The following is a 19,312-nucleotide window of genomic DNA, read 5'->3' as shown; positions in this document are numbered from 1 at the left end:
GCTCCTGTGTGTTAGTAACGAGTGCCCACAGTAGCCACTCAGTCACCACCATGACTGGCAGAAAGTAATGGAGCACGCTGATTAACTGCAGGCAAGACAAACCTTGGCTCTGTGATTAGAAGTTTATTAGGCAACTCTACCAAAGCCAGTCCATACTCGATACGCCTCCATTCGCCTTCATCTCTCGACGCACATGGCTATTCCCATGCCTCCCCCGATACACAGCGCAGCAACACCGCGTTTGCCGCCTGTTCGTTCCAGCGCGTGTAGGAGAGTAACAAGGATGCGACACCCAGAGGCACCAAGAGGGTGGCCAAGGGCAATAGCTCCGCCTTGGATATTAATCTGAGGAAAAAAAAGCCAATACAGATGGTCAAGTTAAGAAACCTTTCGGCTGGCTTAATTGCCTTTCGGCTTGCCTGACTTTCCTGGACATGGTCCTAGGAGGTGAGCAAGCCTGAAGCTGCACCACTGTTTGAAGAAGCTGAATATGGGTGCAACAGCTGTTAAGTAACTAGCATTGCTTTTGAAAGGGGCCCATCTTTAATCTCTGAAGAGAACTGATGGGTGAGCTGAGGGAGGGAAGAGTTAAGACCCATGCTTCTTGCCGTGAGTGGAAGAATATGGTCATAAATGCACTTCCAGCAGCAAGTTGAAATTGGGAAGTTACTTAGGAGTATGCTCAGACCCCAGGTACTACAGCTGTACCCTCCTCACCTGCTAGCCAAGCGAGGCTGCAGTTGAGCAGCGCAGGGAAATGCCTCTGGCTCCCACCCTTTGTGCTTGCAGCAAAGGACTGCAAGAGTTCTCACTGCTTGGGAGCACAACCCTGATGCACAGAATGGAACTACTCTGAATCACAGGAGGGAAATGAATTACAGCTTCAATATACATTCTTTACCTTTTCTGGATTTACTTTGAGTTCTTTTGCTATTGCAACTGCAAGCGATGCAAAGGCCTCATTGATTTCAAACAGGTCAACTTGTTCCAGAGTCCACCCGGCTTTGTCAACCTGAGAAAACAAGCAAGAGGCTTTATGATCTTTCAGGTTTTTGTCAGCACTGGAGGAAGCTTTTCATAAAACTTGAATAGTGCAATTTGAGTCTGCTGTTTCTAACAAAATTGATTTTTATAGTCAGGCTTGGTAACAGGAATCTCGAAAGACAACAGGCACAATTTCAGTGTGAGCACAAGTCAGTACAATGTGCTGTAACATGCTGGCTGCTCTTAAAAACTACTGACTAATTTTACACACATTGCTGGTGGTGCAATTGTGGGACAAGCTGTATGTGGTGCCCTTAGTCAAACTTCTTTTTTTTTCTCAAAAGTAGGTTTTAACAGATTGCAAGCAGGTTTTTCAGGACATCAGCCTGATGCCATTAGAGATTGTCTGCTTAACACGTTTTTACACAGTTGCACAGTTCAGTTGTCTCCAGCCTTTGGGTGGAAAGTTGCCACTGGAAGCTTTTCACCTGTTTTGGAAGACGTTTTGGCTCATGTTTTCACTTAAACTGGTGGTGCAATTGCCTACCTGGGTGCAGGCTGAGACGTGTTTTGCATGTTTATTTCCACTCTCTCTGTAGCAGCAAGGCTTTATCAGCAGAACTGCCTGCAGCAGGGAGGTTTCACAACCCTCTAGACAGCCTGGTGCCCCTCCACCACCAGGATGACCTGTTTGTACTGGGTATTACAGGGACATGATGTTCACCTCTGGGAAAGGTCTTATCTCCACTACCTACGGTACTGCCCTAACACTAGAACGCGTAGCCTGGTCACTCCCTACAAAACACTACCATGGTATTCTGAAGAGGTAACTGATACTATATGCAAGTTACAAAGTTTCTGTTAAGTAGCGTGCCCCTTTTTCAGAGTACCTATGAAATTCTAGGTACTGTTAAGTACAGCTTGTCTGCTGTAAAATTTAAACTAAGACTGTGCTGCATGTGCAGTTACAGCACTCTTGATTTACAAGAACAGTTTGAGATCTGGCAAGTAAAGTTCCTATGTTCCAGTAAAAAGCCAGAGAGCTTGGGTGAGTGTGAGTTATGCTTCCACATGGACAGGACATTTCAGAGATAAAAGGAGTAGTGCTAAAGCAAATCTCATCAGCTGTAGAAGAGCTTTTTCATGCTCGGGTTCACAGCAGTTGCAACAGATAATTGCCTGTGGTTGCCGTGGGCTAGGCCTATATTGGCAAGCAGCATGGCAGCAGCAGGGCTGCTCTCTGGGGGTGTTTGAGAACCTCACCCTGTAGGCTGGACACAGAGGAGTGCAACAGTGGGCAGAGTCGTGGTCTAAGCACATTGGATGTGGTTCTGGAGCACACCTCATTCACTTTCCTCAGAGAGGAATCCATTTGCATGCTCAGCCTTTTCACAGGCCAGTGAAGACAGGGCACCCTCATGTTTGCTAATGCTGATGCACTTGCTGGCCCCTCTCTCAGGCACTCACCTGAAAACAAACCTGGCCAGACACAGCATCAGAGCTGTATCATGGCAGGACCAAATCACGCCCAAATGGGGTTAAGCAGACACAGCCATGAAATTTAGTCTTTATCCTCCCAGGTTATTTAGATGGCCTTACAACTAGTTAATGCTCTCAACTCCATTCACACACAGATACATTTACATACTATTTTTTTTCCTATGAGTAGGCACTAACCTGGTAGTACTAAAAATCTTAATCTTATATACTCTCTGCTATTTAAATCTTATTTACACATAGTTTATTTTTTCTACTATTTTCCTTAAAATACAAAAAAAGACATGGCCAGGAAAGGAAAAGCAATTACAAGCAGTAACTTTTAAATAATAGATAATGTAAATAATTACTTACAGCTTGCTTTATTGCTGAGATGGGCCCTACTCCCATTATAGATGGATCTATACCTGTCTGAGCCCAAGATACGATCCGAGCCAAAGGCGTGAGACCTCTCCTGGCAGCTTCTGATTTCTTCATTACAATTACAGCTGCAGCTCCATCATTTATACCTGTGGAATGAAAAACAACTTGAAGGCATTTGCTGGGTCTTACAGCTTTTACTGTACCACCTTTTCCTGCTCACTTAAGTTCACAAATTGCAATTTTTTCATTGTTTTAAGCCCTTATTGTTCAGATCAGCCAAGTCTGGCCTCTGACACAAACACTGTAAATGGGTAACGCATTTATACCACTGCAAATGTGATGTGTTTGTGATTTCCTTGGAAAGCAGCAGGTATAAGAACCAAGGCACAATCTGGAACCCCATCAGATTTACAGGATAGACTTTGGGAGAGGCAACATAGGGACCTAAGGAAGAAGTTTCAAAGATGCCTGTGGCAGGAGGGTTAGTCCCACAGGAATAACATTTTCAAACATGAGTTGTTAAGTTTTCCTTTCTCCAGGCCTGTGGTATTAGAAATCACCAGGCTGCTAGTTTTAAATAGATACGATGCAGTTTCTATCAAATATTGCTGTTACTGTCCACACACTTGTACTGCTTGATAGAAAGCGAGCAAACAGAAGATAACTCATCTGTAAAGAAATCCCCCCCCCCTGTTCTATTCAAGTGCTATCTATGTTGTCAGACACATCACAGTTTTCTGCAAAATACATTTGGGAATAACCACATGGCAACTGATGCCTCCCAGAAACAACCCTGCCTGGAGCCACGAGCAACTACTGTTCCTTTCCATTTGGGTTTTAGCCAGGAGGACCAACCTGAAGCATTAGCTGCTGTGACTGTCCCAGTTCCGTCGGTCAGGAAACAGGGCTTTAACTTAGCCACTGTTTCCAAGTTGCTCCCATGTCGAGGGTGTTCGTCGGTTTTAACTTCTATAGGGCCTGCAAAACACAGCATTACACTCACAGGGGCTCTAATCACACACACATCTCCAACAGAAAGCTGGCACAAATGACAGGCTGATACATGACATACACATGCCATATTCCTATTAACCAACAAGCCATTCTGATGTCAGAGAGTGCTTCCGACTCAAGGCAGTCAACAAATCGCTCTAACCTTCCAGCTGCTTCTAGCAGGACAGACAGCTAGGTTTTCCCAGACAAGCACCAACAGCTAAAATAGAGTCTAGTACACAACCAGATCTTCTTGTTGCTGTTCCTGTTCCTAAGCCAATAGCTTCTCTTCCAAGCAGAAGGCTATCTTCCAAATGATACTTGTAGGAATCCTATTGAAAAGGGTAGTCAAGTGTCATTAAGCATTATTATCTAAGCTGGTATCAGGGAAGCCCTTCATTAGTTCCTAACTGGCCAGGGACAGCTGACCCTAACTGGCCACAAGGATATTTCATGCCATATGACATCATGCTCTGTAGACAACTGGGGGGTGGGCCAGGAGGTGGAGCGGCTCAGGCAATAGCTAAGCATCGGCTGCAGGTGGTGAGAAATAGTGCTGTTCATCTCTTGTTTTGTGTATTCTTTTATCAATTTTAGTTTTTTAGAGTGGTGAGGTGCTGGAACAGGCTGCCCAGAGAGGTGCTGGATGCCCCGTCCCTGGAGGTGTTCAAGGCCAGGTTGGATGGGGCCCTGGGCAGCCTTGTGTAGACCCAGGCCTGGAGGTTGGTGGCTCTGCCTGTGGCAGGGGGGTTGGAGCTCTTATGATCCTTGGGGTCCCTTCCAACGCAGACCATTCTACAATTCTATGATCATCATCATCATTTTCCTTTTCTGTCCTCCTAAACTGTCTTTATCTCAACTCATGAGTTTTACTTTCTCTTCTCTCCCCCACTCCACCTGGGGGGAGGTGGGGAGCGAGAAAACAGCTGTGGGGTTGTTGTAGCTGCTGGCCAGGTTAAACCACAACACAAGGGAATTCCCCTGCTCTAGCAGCAGACCTCAGGCTCAAGCAACCAACACGGGTCTGTTTATATCCTTAACAGACATAAGGAGAAGCATATCCAAGATATGTAACCTGACCTAGTTAAATAACTACTAACCCTAATTATTGCCACTGTATATTTGACTAGGTGGCCAAGGTGTGCCAGATTAACATGACTTTTCAGTTTGGTGCAGCAGTAGTCTAGCGAAACAAAAAAAATACTGATTTTGGTACCATATCTGAGCCTATATTAAGTCAGCAGGTTGCCTGACCACTAATTAGATCTCAAATAAAACACAGTAGAAGTATCTGCAGAGCGCTACATTTAGATATTGCACATCTGCATTACTTCTCTCATTTAAAAAATAACCACCAAGTTGAAAAAGAGAGCGACAGGGCACATGCTCAGGGAACAGCTTACAGAAAAGGCTGCCTAAGTGGGAAACCATTGCTGATGAGAGGAAACATAGTTGAAAACAGATTTTTTTCTTTAAAATCAGCTCCCTCTGCCCATTCACACCTACCTTTTTTAGAAGGTACAAGAACAGGAACAATTTCTTTTGTAAAGTAGCCAGCTTTCTGCGCTGCCTCTGCCCGGTTTTGTGACTGTACAGCAAGTTGGTCTTGCTCCCCTCTGCTGACTTGCCACTGACTGGCCACATTCTCAGCTGAAATAGGGACAAAATGCAAACTGCCATCAGGAAAAGCTAAAATTTTTGTAAGGACAAAGGTAGCCATTAATGTTTGCTGTAGCAAGCAACTGCTTGTTGAACAGTTCTCATTCCAATTTCCTTGTTTTGTTTGCTCATGACATTTTGAGGGTGAAAATTTCTGTGAGGGATCTCTTCCCACATGTTATGTCAAATAAAATACAAACACAAACTAGCTTTTCTAGTTTATTGCTTCTCTGGATTGTTATGTTTGGATCTCTCCACAGCTACTTCAGAGGAGGGAACAGTTCTGAAGTTACTCTGTTTCGTACGCAGGGCCTGAAAAAGCAATTGACCCACTATCCCATCCAGGGTGCAATGGCCTGAAGTTGTAGAACCATGTGCATCCCCAGGACACTTTACGTAATACCCCTCCCCTTAAAGCTACTGTTGCCAAACGCTCCAGTTTGGCATCCATACAGAGATTATTTTGTTTGTTTATCCTGAAATTAAATGAAATTGCTCAGGTGCAAAAGAGATGCGGTGAGATTAGCTCAGAAAAATGACCCCAAACCAGCAGCTTTACTAACAAAACAGACAATGTTTTCATTGCCTTTCAGTATTAGGGATTTCTTTAGTTTTCATGACTATAACTTAAGGACAACTTGAAACACCTTATCTGACAATTCATATTTCTGAAATTTCCTATTACTGGATTATTCCATTCTTCCCCAGTTAACCATAACCATTTCACTGTCTGGACTGTCACCACTTACCCGTTATACCCATATGATACTGATAAAAAGCATCTGTGAGGCCATCAAGGATTATCGTGTCCTGCAAGGAAGCCTCTCCCATTTTCACCCCAGCTCGCATGTGAATTACATGAGGAGCCTGCAGGAAGGGATTTCAAGAAAGGTTAGATATTCCTTTTCTCCAGTGTGTGATACAGCCTGATAGCTGAAGAGACAGAGCCCTGCCTTGTAGCTGCAGGCAGCTCCCCCAAATCCTGGCAATCTCCCCAGTCGCCTGCTCTGTCTCTCCCTCCAGAGTCTGCCAGGCTGTGCATTTCTCCAGCAGCAGATCACCAAGCAGCAAGTGTTTTCTTTTCACAGAATGAACCAATTGTCCCTGGGGACACGTGGCTGTGGGTCCCTCATCCTACCAGTCTGCTCATGGTGGTCCCTAAGCCCACTCTGCTGCCAGGGAGTGATAGTGCCACTCTCAGCACAGGCAGCCAGCAGGCCCCAGCAGAAGGTGCCACACCCTTCTCAGGGATCAGATCGCCATCCCAGTCCCATTCCTCCATACAGCCTTGGGATCAACAGCTTGAAATAAAAACGTTCCGCTTCCTTTCCAAGCTCAAATAGCTTGGTGAACAGTTCCAGGTACTCCTTCTTTGGGCTTCTTGCAACACAACCCCCCTCCCGTCTATTACCAGCTGTCACAAGCAAATCATTCACCACAACAGGACTGGATGGAAATTAAAATGGAATTTTGAATGTGGTGTGTAATTGCATGGCATCTTTTCAGTTTTAAAAAGAAAAGCAACTGAAATCAATTATTGTGGGTATAAATCCATTCCCAAGTGCAGAAACCAAAGCTTTTTCAATCTGCCTCCAGCGCGCTGGCCTAGAAATAACGGGGTTTCAACATAACTCCATGCTGTGTGATCCCAGCAAGTCAGCACAACACGGGTGCAATCGTTTGCTTTACCTTGCTCATACTTTCCATGCCTCCTGCAACCACGATGCTGGAGTCTCCCGTCAGAATGGACTGTGCAGCCAGACACACCGCCTTCAAGCCTGACCCGCAGATCATCTGGCAGCTCCAGGCAGGCACAGAGTAAGGGATCCCCGCAGCAACACTCGCCTGCCGGACAGGGTTCTGGCCAGCACCTGCAGGGAACAAGCAGCATTTTTCCTTTGTTCTTTCAAAGCAAATGTCAGCCTTGTCACTTTTCACAACCGGTATCCCCAATCCACCAAGATTTTGTGCTCGCTCCTATTTTCAGTTGGTGGATAGAGAAGTTCCCAGTGGTAATCTCTAAGCAGGAGCTCAGTTACATGTCTCATTTGTTTTGCTGATCAATAAAATACCCGCCGATCTGTGACTCTGCTTTTGATGGCAGCTGAAATAGCAACTTCAAATTAAGACTAGCCTGTTGTACATGCACAAGATGAGAGCTCTCTTAAATTGCTACTTGCCAAAGGGTTTCTTTTTGACATCTGTACACCACCAGCGGACAGCTTTCCCTAAAAGTTCCTGCAGAAACCAAAAGCAGTTATGCAAGGACAGTCCTGAAAGCTTCTATTCTTTGTTGTAATCCTGCTGGAGAGAACAGAAGCTCTATATTCAAAGAAAACATTCTTCATCTGCATCTCCCCAGGCTAAAGTAATGCCAGCTCTTTGTATGTAAAGAAACAGATAAGGAGAGAACATCACAGAGGGAGTTAAGAACATACAGGAACCTGGATCATCCTTTAAGATGGACAAAAATATTTATTTCCTTTATTTTCTTCCTCTGCCTTTAAAGTACAACAAACCTGCCCTATGAATCTGCTGATTAAACATTATCCTGGAAAAAGTCTGGGACGGTTCAAATCAAACAATCCCCAATCAGCCACGTTTTCATGAAATCAAAATATTTGTCTCCAAGCAAGTGGCATCACAGATCTCACAGGTCGATCCTGAAGATAAACACAAATGCACGTCTCGCTCTTAAAATCTTGGAGCTATCATCACTTATGATGTTAAATTTAGGAGAGGCGACAACCAGCGTGCGAGAAGGGATGCTGGAACAAAGGAAAGAAACTGACTGCCACATACACAGCATTTGTCACTTCGGGGATTTCAAAAACCCAGACTATCCCCCCACCACACTCTTCCCAAACACCCGGCAAGCTGTCTGGTTTCCCAGAGCGTACGGAGAAGCGGCCAGGATGCCGTTCACGTCCTTTGCAAGCGCATCATGCTCTTAATGGCGAGGCACGATGTTCCAAGCCCGAAACAGGAGCTCATTCAGCGGGGCAGCTAAGGAGGGATGCGGCCGTGGAGAGGAAGAACCCATCCAGCGCCACCCGGCCGCGGGACGAGGTATCTCCGCCACCCACCCACTCCCCTATCCGTACCTGCGGTGAGGACCTGCCCCAGAATCACCTCCGACACCTCCGCGGGGGCCAGCCCGGCCCGCCGCAGCACCTCCCGGATCACGGTGGCCCCCAGTTCGTGCGCCGGCAGCGTGGACAGGCCGCCGTTGAAGGAGCCTGGACGGACAGAGAGGGAGAGAGCTCAGCACCGGCCCCGAGAGCACGCATGGCCGGGGCGGAGGCGAGGGGAGGGGGGGTGCCCGGCCCCGGGAGAAGCGCCCGGCCCCTCACCGACGGCGGTCCTGGCGGCGGCGACGAAGACGACGGGGTCCGCGCTCATGGCGGCAGCAGCAGCAGCGGCGGCGGTAACGGAGAAGCGGCGACCAGCAACAGAGGCGGCCGGAACGGGACCGGAGCCGGCGCCGGAGCCGCCCCTCGCGTGTTACCGGTCCCGCCCCTCGCTGCCGAGAACGGGGCGGGGGAAGGGAGCCCGCACGGCTGATTCGCGGCCTTGCTGCTGGGGAGAGCGGGAAGGCTGGCCGGCGGCGGGGTTCGCCCGTCCCACCGGGTGTAGGCGGGGAACGGGCGGCCTCTGCCACCACCCTCCCGGCGGCGGCTGGGGGACCGGCCCCAACGCCGCCGTCCGCCCGGGCCTGCTGAGCGCCCCGGGGGCGGCCGGTGCCCGCTGACATACCGGTATCAGCGCCTTTTGCCGGCACTTGCGAGCGCTCACTTTAAGTTTTTACACCATAAACCACGCGGACCAGACGCCTTGGGCTTGCAGGCAGTCTGCGTGCTTCATGGCGGCGCTTCACAGGATCGACGCGAGCAGAAAAGAATCCAACAGAACCATCTCGTTCGCCACACGAAATTCAGCGACACCCAGGGATGACCGACACACGGCCGGCGCTTGGAGGGCGGGCAGCGCCCTGCCGCCGGCCCAAGGGGCCGCCTGCCCGTCCTGCACGGGGGGGAAGGGCAAGCAGGGGGCTGTGCCCAGGCCGCCTCCGGCCCGGTGCTGGGGGCAGGAGCACCCCTGCCCGCCTGGGAGGCAGAGGCTGGGAGGAGAGAAGAGGGCAGCAGCCGCGGGCACAGGCCTTAGTGGGGCAGCCAGGCAGGAATCCGTGGGGAAATGCAGCTGGGGAACCTGGAGATGTGGGGAGCAACAGTGTTAACACATCTGGTGGGAGAAGGGACGGTAAGGGGAGAAACCAAGCGGGTAACTCAAAGAAAGTAGCTGCAATTAAATAGATAGACAGGCAGACTGAAATAACTTTTCTATCTCACAGCCAACATCTTCAGTCCTCATTCCATCCTGTGCTGTGTCCTTCGCTGGCTCGTTTGCAGAACAGGCACTCGGCCTAACGGGCACCCCAGCCAAAGGACCACGCTGAAGCTGCAATCAAAGGCCAAGAAGATGGTTAGAAAATGTGCCGTCACTTTTACCTTAGCTAGAGCATTAACAAAGTTGGGGGAGTATGTTCTTTATCACTGTAGTAAGAATTTGGTCAGGCTTTGGGGGGCAGGGGGATTGGGAAGAGAGAAATTAAGTCCTGGAAAAGCCCATGGCATTAAATCTGCACACATAACATGTGTCTGAACCTGCTATGTGGAAACACTGAGGAACAGGAGCAATACCTTACCCAAGGTGGATTATTCTGTCTCCTACCAGTCACTGTTCCTCCTTCACCATGTAACAGTCACAGCACTACTAATATATTAAAAAAACAAGCAAACAACCAACCCCAAACAAACACTTCATCTACAGAAAGCAAGGCAGTTAGCCTAGATTGCACCAGTAACTCTGTCAAACCGCACTGGCCACAGTAACTTCACAAGAATCACAAGGTTGGAAGAGACCTTTAAAGATCATCGAGTCCAACCATCAAGTCCAACTTCATCACTCAAAGCAGGGCTCTCCTTACAGAGAGTTTAGTCTGACTGAAGGATGAGACCAAAGGAGGGAACCGTTTGTCAGAAGTTTTCTTCAGCTACTTTGGGGTTTCCAACTTTCAGCAAGAGAAGAATCCCCTCGGATGCCTCAAGGAAAAGCAATCTCTGGAGAATCCTGTGGGCAGTCAAATCCTTTGGTGGACCAATGATGTATTGATAGGAGAAAGCCACAGCTTTTCTTTAAAGATACTGTGCACTCAAGGCAGGTGGTAACACTAACAAAGACCTCGGATTAAATCTGGATGGGAAAAACATGTTTGGTGTCTTTTCAAAAGACTCATCAGTAAGTAATTAGTAGATCCACCACACAAGCAAAGTCCGGAATACATGGTTTTAAGCATTAGAGCAACTGGATTAGAAAAATATAGTAGAGTTTCTGAGCAACACTATCAGACTGAAAGTTGTCTCAGCACCTTTCCAAAATTCAGTAGGGAAGGAGTTACGTGTAAGGGCAGCACCAAGTAACATAGTTTATCAACTGTATCATATAGCAATGTGTCATTCTTAATGTAATATTTGACTGATTACAAGGCAAGGTCATCAACCCAAATACAAAACCAAGGACGTCAGAAGAGCTCAGAGTAACACTAAACACTGGCCAAAAGCGACGATACAACTGAGGCAAGCCCTACAGACAGGATTCCCTTGTATTTACAACTTTACAACTATCACCATGAATACTGAATAGAACATAAAGTGATGGTTTGGCCCTTTCCCACCCCACACTTCACCTTTAATCCACTCACAGATGGAAAGAGTTGGTATGTGACGCTGACCCAGGGAGCTCAGGCCAACTCGCCCCAGCCCGCTGACCAGCGGCACCTTTGCTCCCAGCAGGAGTGTTTTGCAATTTGACATGAGCTGACGGACCAGGCTGCAATGTTGCCCTGAAACAACAAAGATGAGTGAGCTTTAATCTTGGTACCTTTATCAGACTTTGATTGAGATCCAAATGCATAAAAGGAACATGTAAAGGAACAAAATAAGTGGCAGTTGCACAATGCAGGAGAGAGAACTATTAAATATGACTAGAAAGTTGTGCTTTTAAGTTCAGTGTAGTTAATTAGCAGCATAATACTTAATAGCAAACTACTGCCCTATGCTGGTGCATTTTGCTGTTTCTTGGAAATATAGGTTCTAGGAAGTCAGTAAAATTTAGGACGTCAATTCGGAACAGAGAGCTTACTTGTTATCAGTAAAAGAGTACAGCTGTGTTGCACAAAGTTTATTTATTACCTTTCTACAACAAAATGGACTTGTGCCTTATGAGAAATACTCAAAGTGCAAAGATTTTGGCATTTCAATGTTCACTAATTTGCTCTTCTGCTAAAAAAAGTTGTCTAACCAAAACATGAATTCCTTGATTGCTACCATAAATCTGATCCTTGGTCAGTGAATACTTACAAAAGTGCTTTTGTTGGGGAGGTCAGTTTGATAAAAACTAAGCCGAAACCTTTTATAGGCAACAAAACTGCAAAGAACAATTACTTCAAGTTCGTAAATCTTGATGGGACAACTTTTCTGTAATAGGAAATTCTCTAGTCCTTAAGATCTTATACACAAATAATGGTTCCAGTATCTGCTTTGTTGGGATCCTCACACCAAAAAACAGCACAGATGATTTCTCAGGGATGGAGATGCGGCTCCTCTCCATCCCTGCTGATGTTGCCTTACATCACTCCATACCATACAGCCAGAAGAAACAGGTGTGTTCCTCTGGTCACACAGAGAGGTACAGCATTATTCACGTCCTCATTGGTGTTCAGCTGATCTGCAGCTGTGCAAGAACAGGCACGGCAATGAAACAAGCAACTGTCAACGTGTTCCCATGATCAAGACGTAGGTTTGAAGCAGAAGTGACCCATCTTCACATTTTTTTGCCTTTTGCTGTAGGATGAGATACTTAAATTCAGTGCCTAATAATTGACCAACATTTATACTTCTGCTACTAATAGTGGTAAGAGTATCCCACATTTCCTGATGTCTCTTTTCTTTTTTTTTTGTTCTTTGCCAACAAAATGTACAGGGTATTCTTGACTACTTTTGCAGGAGTGTACAATACAACTGGTGTCTTCAAAGACAGGAGATAAACATTGTCACATTAATTATGTAAGGCACCTCATAATCTTTGATAATCTGGGGTCCACAATTCTCATCTGAGAGCATTTAAGAGGCATTCACCCTTTAGATACAGGTTTTCTGTCCTTTGTGTTTGAAACCACTTTTATTCCTGACAGGGAATAGGAATTGTTCTTTGGATGGTCTAAGCAAAAGGCCAGCATTTTGCTCTTTGACAAAGGGACAGCAAAGTCCCCTCTTTTTCCTCCTTCAATAAAAAAAAATTAACATATATATATATAAAAACTCAACAAGAAGCACCATTTCATGAAAAACAGAGCCTTCTTCGCTTGGGAAAGATCTGAGGAAGCCTTTCCCTTTCTCCACATGCTATTGCATAGTGTCAGAATATACAGGGCACTCCAGCTTGCTGAGCAGCTTTAGTACTTTTGACAGGTACAGAAAGTCAGTTCTTTTTTTTCCCATGTTTTCTTACTAATGGATTGACACTCTGTTGTTTACGGGTAAGTTCAGCACGTACAGTATGCCCCAAAGAACTGTATTCCCACTGAGGATGTGATTTACGTTTTCTGAAATTCCTCAACTTCAGCTCCAATCTGACTGACTGGGTCCTTGGAAACCAAGCTCCTGATAGGCAAAAAATGTTCTTGGCTGCATAAGAGCAATCTCTGTTTTCCTTGAATCTATTTTTGTCAGGGAAAACTCACCATCTAAGTAGTGTTTAATAAAAAATGCTGCCTTCCCCTCAGACAGAAAAGCCTTTGCATTATTAAATGCCTCGCTGTGGCTTAAAAGAAAAGGTATAGTAAAATGCCTGGGTTTATATCCTTATATATCCATATCCTATATGCACACCTGTATTTCAAATGCAAGCTTACAGTACCTATCAAGCATCCCAAACCTGAATTAAACGGGAGCCACCATTTGGCTGCAATTGTATCTTGATTGATTGTCAGTCAGGAGTTCATTCACCGCTGTGGTCAGCCCCTAACAGGCATTGCAAGTGCTGCCGTCTTGGAGACAAGAGCTGCAAATCAAATTGGCACTGTGGAGCTGTACATAACACTGCTGATTTTACATACTGTCATGGACTCCTACATATGTAATTGTAAAAAAAAAAATAATAAAAAAATGCTGGCAATTAAAAGAGAAGTCCTTATAAGAGCTTTCTGAAGCATTTCTAATTACTTCTTGCTTTAATATATGGAAGAAAATGATACGATAATTCCAGTAAGATCCTTGAAAAACATTTCAGCAGGGGATCTAAAGCAAGCATTAAGCCTGCAGCCTCGTCTAGTCTTCAGGAAGCTTCTGTAACCTCAAATGTGCTGCCCAGATCTTTCCCTAGTAGCTACCTGAGGGCCTGAAGCCCCTCTCTGCATCCCTCACTTTCTTCAGCAATCCCCACACACGCTTTTACACACACACCTGTAGGCTGCAGCCGCCTTGCCTGGTGCCTCCCCCCTCCAGAGCTCCCTCCGCCCCGGCAGATGTACTGCCCTCCTGCACCTCGCGTCCTTACAAACCAAGGACAACCTTCGCAAGAGCTGATAAGCCTCTCTTTAGCGCCTGATGTTTTAAGGAAGTTTAAAACGCTAAGAAGTGTAGATAACGCTACTCCAAACATCGAGTATTACTCCCCAGCAGCGCGTTGCCTCCCTTTGTCCCCTATCCCCAGGCTTTCCTGGCCCGCAGGCTATTATTTTGCGTATCTCTTACACCAGCAAGCAGCTTTCCTTGAACCCTGCGCTTCCCACGCCGCGGCCTTCCTCCCGCCTGTGGCTTTGCGGCCACAAAAAAAGGGGGGGGGGGGGGGGGCGATGGCGGGGGTGGGGAGCGGCCCTCGCGGTCCCGGTGATGCGGGGGTGAACGGGCCGAGACCCGCGCTCGAGGCTGCGCATCGCCCCCTCGCGGCCGCCGCCGGGGTGGCCGCGACACCCGGCAGAGGGGCGGGTAGGCGGAGGGGACAGGACGGTCCGGACAAGGACCCGCTTTCTCTCCCTCCTTCACCAACTTCTCCATCAGAGCCAAACGGAGGGGAGAGCGAGCCTGCGAGCACTGCAGGGCAGCGTTCAGACAGCCTCTCGCAGGGAGATAGCTACACAGCGCGCTCCGCGGCAGCGCAGCCGCCCGTTCCACCTTAAACGCGTTTGCCTCGCCTGCTGAACCACGGCCAACCGTGAGGCCCGCATGCCCGTCACCTGCCTTCTATTTTCATCGTTGATGAATGTTGCTGCTCTGTTGGTGTCTAGAAACACCGTTCCATGTCCCCTCACTGGAGGGGTTGCGTGAACACCTGCCCGAAAAGCAGATTCACTGCTCTTAGCGGGATGCGATCACTGACGCAGGCGTCACCACTGCTACTCCAGCAGCACCTAAAACACCCCCAGGTTGGTTCTCACTGCTTTAGGTGATGTGCAAAGAGAACGAAAGGCTATTTCAGTTAAACGTCCCCTTCCCAAAGGGAATCGCTGCTCTTATTTTCTCAAATAAAAACGTGTTAAGTGTAGGCTCATCGTACAAGTTAACGTGAAGAGGCAGAAAGATGGCAGGCCAGAACGTAAAGCTCTGCAGACCAGTTCCTCCCACCCTTGGATATCTCTGGCTGCCTGCCTCTTCCTCAGCTAGCATATTTCCCACAAACATAATTTACACTTGTGGAGATACATTTTAAATAACTAAGTGCTGACAAGGAGGTAAAAAACCCCATGGGATTATTTTCTACTTGCTCAAGAACACAAACAACAGGGGCTGGAGGAAGGTTTAAGGTCCCATACCTCAAAGCACATCTGAACTAGGCCTTTATTTGTACTATTAAAAAGACACATGGAGGCGAGGTTTCTGGATATAAAAAATAGCCAAACTCCAGGCAAATATGAGATCTTGTGTTTGAACTGCCACTGATGCACAGAGAATGTTAGGGAATTTATATAAAGAATAGAAATAGAACAGAAACAGCCCCAAGTACAACTCCACTTCTCTTTTATATGGAAAAACTTTCCATTCCTTGTCCTACTGGGCTATAAGTATTTTTAGTACTGTAACATTTACATTTGTGCCTGAGTAAAATCAAGTCAATTTGCTAAATTAACGTGCACGTGGACTGCTCTGGTATTTCAGGGTTTCATCCATGCTACCATATCCCGCGGGGACTTTGACTGTTCATTAGTATATTGAGAGCTTAAAACAAAAGCTGCAAGGTATTTTTCAGAGGCAACCTGAAACTGTAATCACAGCATACCCTTTTCAGTTTAAAAATAGTTTGAAGTGATTAATTCAGGCCCTCTATCCTTGCAGTCTCTTAATTACATGTTCCTTACCCCTTTCTGGGGCAACCACATCAAATCACTTCATCTTCAAAATGTTTCAAGCTCTTGCTTAAAATCTGCGTGCGGACCTGTGCAGGCATGGGGACATGTATGTTGGAATCTGTACTGTAGCGAATACTGTTTCTGCTGCCAGGGAGTCAAGAAAGCCTATTTCTGGAGCACTTTAAACAGCACTGTAGTGAGTGACAATCAATCACACCTCTGCAACCCTACTGACAGGCTAATTTAGTCCACGGCAGCTTTATGAGACTCTGCTAGCAGGAAGGGAATGTATTTACTTGCCCTAATAGCATTGCTTGAGAAATCACAGTAATAAATAAGGTAAATTATAGACCAGCAGGCCAGTGCTAGACCTCAGTTAAGGGCAGGCAGCATGCTTTACTGCTGCCCAAACGCTAGGTCTTAAGTTTCATTTCTTTGGAAGCAACTGGAATTTGCCTCCCTTTTCTTTTACTGCCGACACTGACTTGCAGCGACAGCACCGAACTCGGTTTGGCCGAGCGAAAACTATCATCCCCCGGCTGGGCAGACGGGCGGAAAGCGCCCAGGTCACGCCGGGAAGCCCGGCTCCCATCTTGCACGTTATGAACTACCCGCAGTTCTCCTTTTCTGGGCAGCCCGCCCTTCCGACAGCCTTCCGAGAGGCCGCCCGGGCTCCCGCCAGCCCTGCCCGCCAGCCGGCTTCAGGGGCGAGGCCGCGGCGGGGGAGGGGCAGGCGGAGCCGCAGACCTGGCGCTGCAGGGCGGTGGGCAGGGCGCAGCCCGCCCCCGCGAGCCCCTTCCCGCCGGCAGGTGCCGCGCCGCGCCCGTATCCTTGCGCCTGTCCCAGGATGCCTCGCGGCGCCCCGTCCGCCGCGCGCTCCCCCACCCCTCTGCGTTTTTAACTGCCAGGCTTTAAATCAACACTCCGGCAGCCCAAGGAGGCCCCCGCAGCGGGAAGGCGGCGACACCGCAGCACTCCGCCACCTTCCCCAGTATGGCGAGCTTCCCCAGAGGCAGCCAGCCGGAGCTGAGCCGCCCGCTGCGGCGATTACCGCGCTCCCCAGCGCTGCTGCGACAGCTCCCGCCGCTCCACGTTGGTTGCGCACGCAGCCCGTCCCCCGCCCCTATCGTGTGGGGACGGCCTGTGGGCGGGGCGGCCGGGCGCTCATTTCCTCCTTGGGCGCCATTTTGTAGCGCAGAGAATCTGCAAATAAAGAGCGGGCGGGAGCGGCGTGCGAGGGAGTCTCTGCTTGAGGGGACGTAGCGGCGATTCCGGCTGCGGAGCGGCGGTCCCGGTAGAGCCGGTTGCGAGCGCAGAGGTGGCGGCAGGCGCGGACGGTGGCGGTGCTTCGCCCTCGATGTGACGGGTGCGGCCCAGGCAAATAGTGTGCTGGGAGAGCGAGGCCTCTGCACCGCGGGCGGGAGGTGAGTGGCCGCGCGAGCGCTCCTCCTCGCCGCCGAGCTCCTTCGGCTCCTCTTCCCTGGCGCCGCCGCCGACCCCTTCGTCGTCGCGGGTGCTCGTTAAGCCCGCGGGAGGGACCGGGCACCTTGCGGTCCCGGGGCGCCAAACCCCGGTGGCGGCAGCGGCTTCATCTCTCACCTCGAGCGGGGTGGAGGGGGGGGGCGGGGGGGAGGAGCGGAAGCACTTAGAGCCATTTTGTTTGAGGCCCCGAGCCCGGCCTGGCTGCTCCGCTGGGATCCTCCTCCTCCCCCAGCCTTCGGCAGCCGCCACACCCGGGCACGGCCGCCCCGCCCCGGGCGCGGGAGACGCATTTCTCTCATCCCTTGTTGAAAACGAGCGAGGGCGGCCCGGCGAGGCGGGCAGAGCCTGAGCTGGGGGGAGGGCGGGCGGGGGCGTTTGGCGGCAGCGGGGTCTGTCCAGCGTCTGCAGTGAGCCGTCCGGTGAGCGGCCTGCAGCTGCGCCTCGCCTGCAGCCGGCGGGGTCTCGGTGCAGGAGGCGGGGCTGCGCGGCAAGGCCTCGCCGTTGAAGGGGGTGGTGGTGGGCGGGCGGGCGCGGTACACTGCTTCAGACCGTGGTTACTGAGGCGAGTGCGAAGTCTGGTCAGTCAGAGGGCTGTTTGGAAGCGCGGGGTTTTGATTCTTCTGCGTTTTTTCAGTGCTTCTGGAGCCTTTGCTGGGGTTTTACCCACGGGACTCTTTCGTATCGCTACAGTAGCTGACAAGTTACTTCAGTACCCCTGGCGTTAATGACTTTGTTTTTGACGGTTTTTTAATCCTTAAATCGCGTGTTTTCTAAACGTTGTAGTAAAAGGTATATAAATTAACATCCATTTCGGTTCCCTTCACATTGCAAGGGACATAAAAGCCTAAAACATGATGAGGTTACATAAAAATTCTTTTAGTGCCCATTATAAGGTTATTTTAAGTATGGAGTTTGGTTTTTTGCTTGTTGCTAGGTGTAGCTATACACAAGGAGGGAAATGTAGCAGCCATCATTTCCACAGAGTCATGAAAGTGCTTAGGTAGGATCATACAGTTAAGCTGTTCATCATGTCACAAAACATAATTTTTCTGGTTCCAGTTAGTTGTATAGAAATGTTGTTTTCTTGATTCTTTTTAGTGTACAAAAATGGCACTTAATAATGCTTATGCAAAATATTTGCTATGTGTAGGAGAGAGAGCATTCCTCTTTTACAGGAGAGCCAAGTGATGAGAAGGACCTCTTGCAGCAGAGTACTTGAGGATTTGCTGTATTAAGTTCAAAGAATGAACATTTCAGGTGTAGTGTTGCTGTCTGTAGCGTACAAGTTCATCTGTTACTGATCAGAAAGCTGAGACAGCCCGATGCTCTGATATCTTTCAAACATACTAAGTACAATGGTAAAATACATAGCAGTAGTAAATGTCTAAGCTTTTAAAAAAGCTGTTACATGGGAGTAGTTTGATGGAATTCACACACAGTGTTTATCTGTAGATGCAACTGACTTAGCTTTTCAGAAATAACCTGTAGACTATTTTTAAAAGTGCAGATTCTTTAGTGTGTGGTTCTGTCTCTACCAGTGGTAATAGGTGGCAGTAAGACAGTGATTTCTGTAATGCAGTGGCTTGTAGCCTCAGCCTTTTGCACTACTGTGCTCATCTGAAAGCAAGACACGGCTTTGTAAATGGTGGTGTGCTGGGTGCAGAGGTTAGAGTAGCCAGGTCTGGTGCTGTTGTAGAGAATAGGGCGTGTGAACCCGGTGCGAGATCTGGAGATAGGAGGTAGTCTGCCCTTAGGTCTATGGAGCATCAGCCCTCTCAGTCATGGTTGTGCCAGTGTGTGTGGTTGTATGCTGCCGCAGGGTTCACAAGGCAGGTCTTTGGGATAGCTCACCTTTTTTGTGTTTGTATGCTTGTGGTAGTTTTCTGAGGAACACACAAATAATGACTTGGCATAATCTGTGAACAATTT

General features: G+C 48.5%; 1 protein-coding gene across 1 annotated transcript; it reads right to left on the bottom strand.

Moving 5' to 3' along the window:
* Positions 1 to 103: 103 nt before the first annotated feature.
* Positions 104 to 8,953, bottom strand: ACAT2 (acetyl-CoA acetyltransferase 2). The gene is made up of 9 exons (XM_084262545.1): positions 8,850 to 8,953; positions 8,601 to 8,735; positions 7,186 to 7,367; positions 6,246 to 6,363; positions 5,344 to 5,487; positions 3,700 to 3,822; positions 2,836 to 2,990; positions 902 to 1,012; positions 104 to 345 (listed from the first exon to the last, which is right to left on the bottom strand). Exons 1-9 carry the CDS (start codon positions 8,896 to 8,898, stop codon positions 178 to 180), a joined length of 1,185 nt encoding a protein of 394 aa, XP_084118671.1. The 5' UTR covers positions 8,899 to 8,953; the 3' UTR covers positions 104 to 177.
* Between the last annotated feature and the right edge of the window lie 10,359 nt (positions 8,954 to 19,312).

Source organism: Gallinula chloropus (genome assembly GCF_964237585.1).
Source record: "Gallinula chloropus genome assembly, chromosome: 3".
Classification (NCBI taxonomy): Eukaryota; Metazoa; Chordata; class Aves; order Gruiformes; family Rallidae; genus Gallinula; species Gallinula chloropus.
This window is presented reverse-complemented; position numbering and strand designations above follow the sequence as displayed.

Coding starts and splice junctions, on each gene's coding strand:
- ACAT2 (XM_084262545.1), bottom strand. CDS start 8,898: ATGAGCGCGGACCCCGTCGTCTTCGTCGCCGCCGCCAGGACCGCCGTC. Junction 3,823..5,343: donor TCTTGTACCTTCTAAAAAAG/GTAGGTGTGAAT, acceptor TGTGTTTTGCAG/GCCCTATAGAAGTTAAAACC. Junction 2,991..3,699: donor CACAGCAGCTAATGCTTCAG/GTTGGTCCTCCT, acceptor TTCATTCCACAG/GTATAAATGATGGAGCTGCA.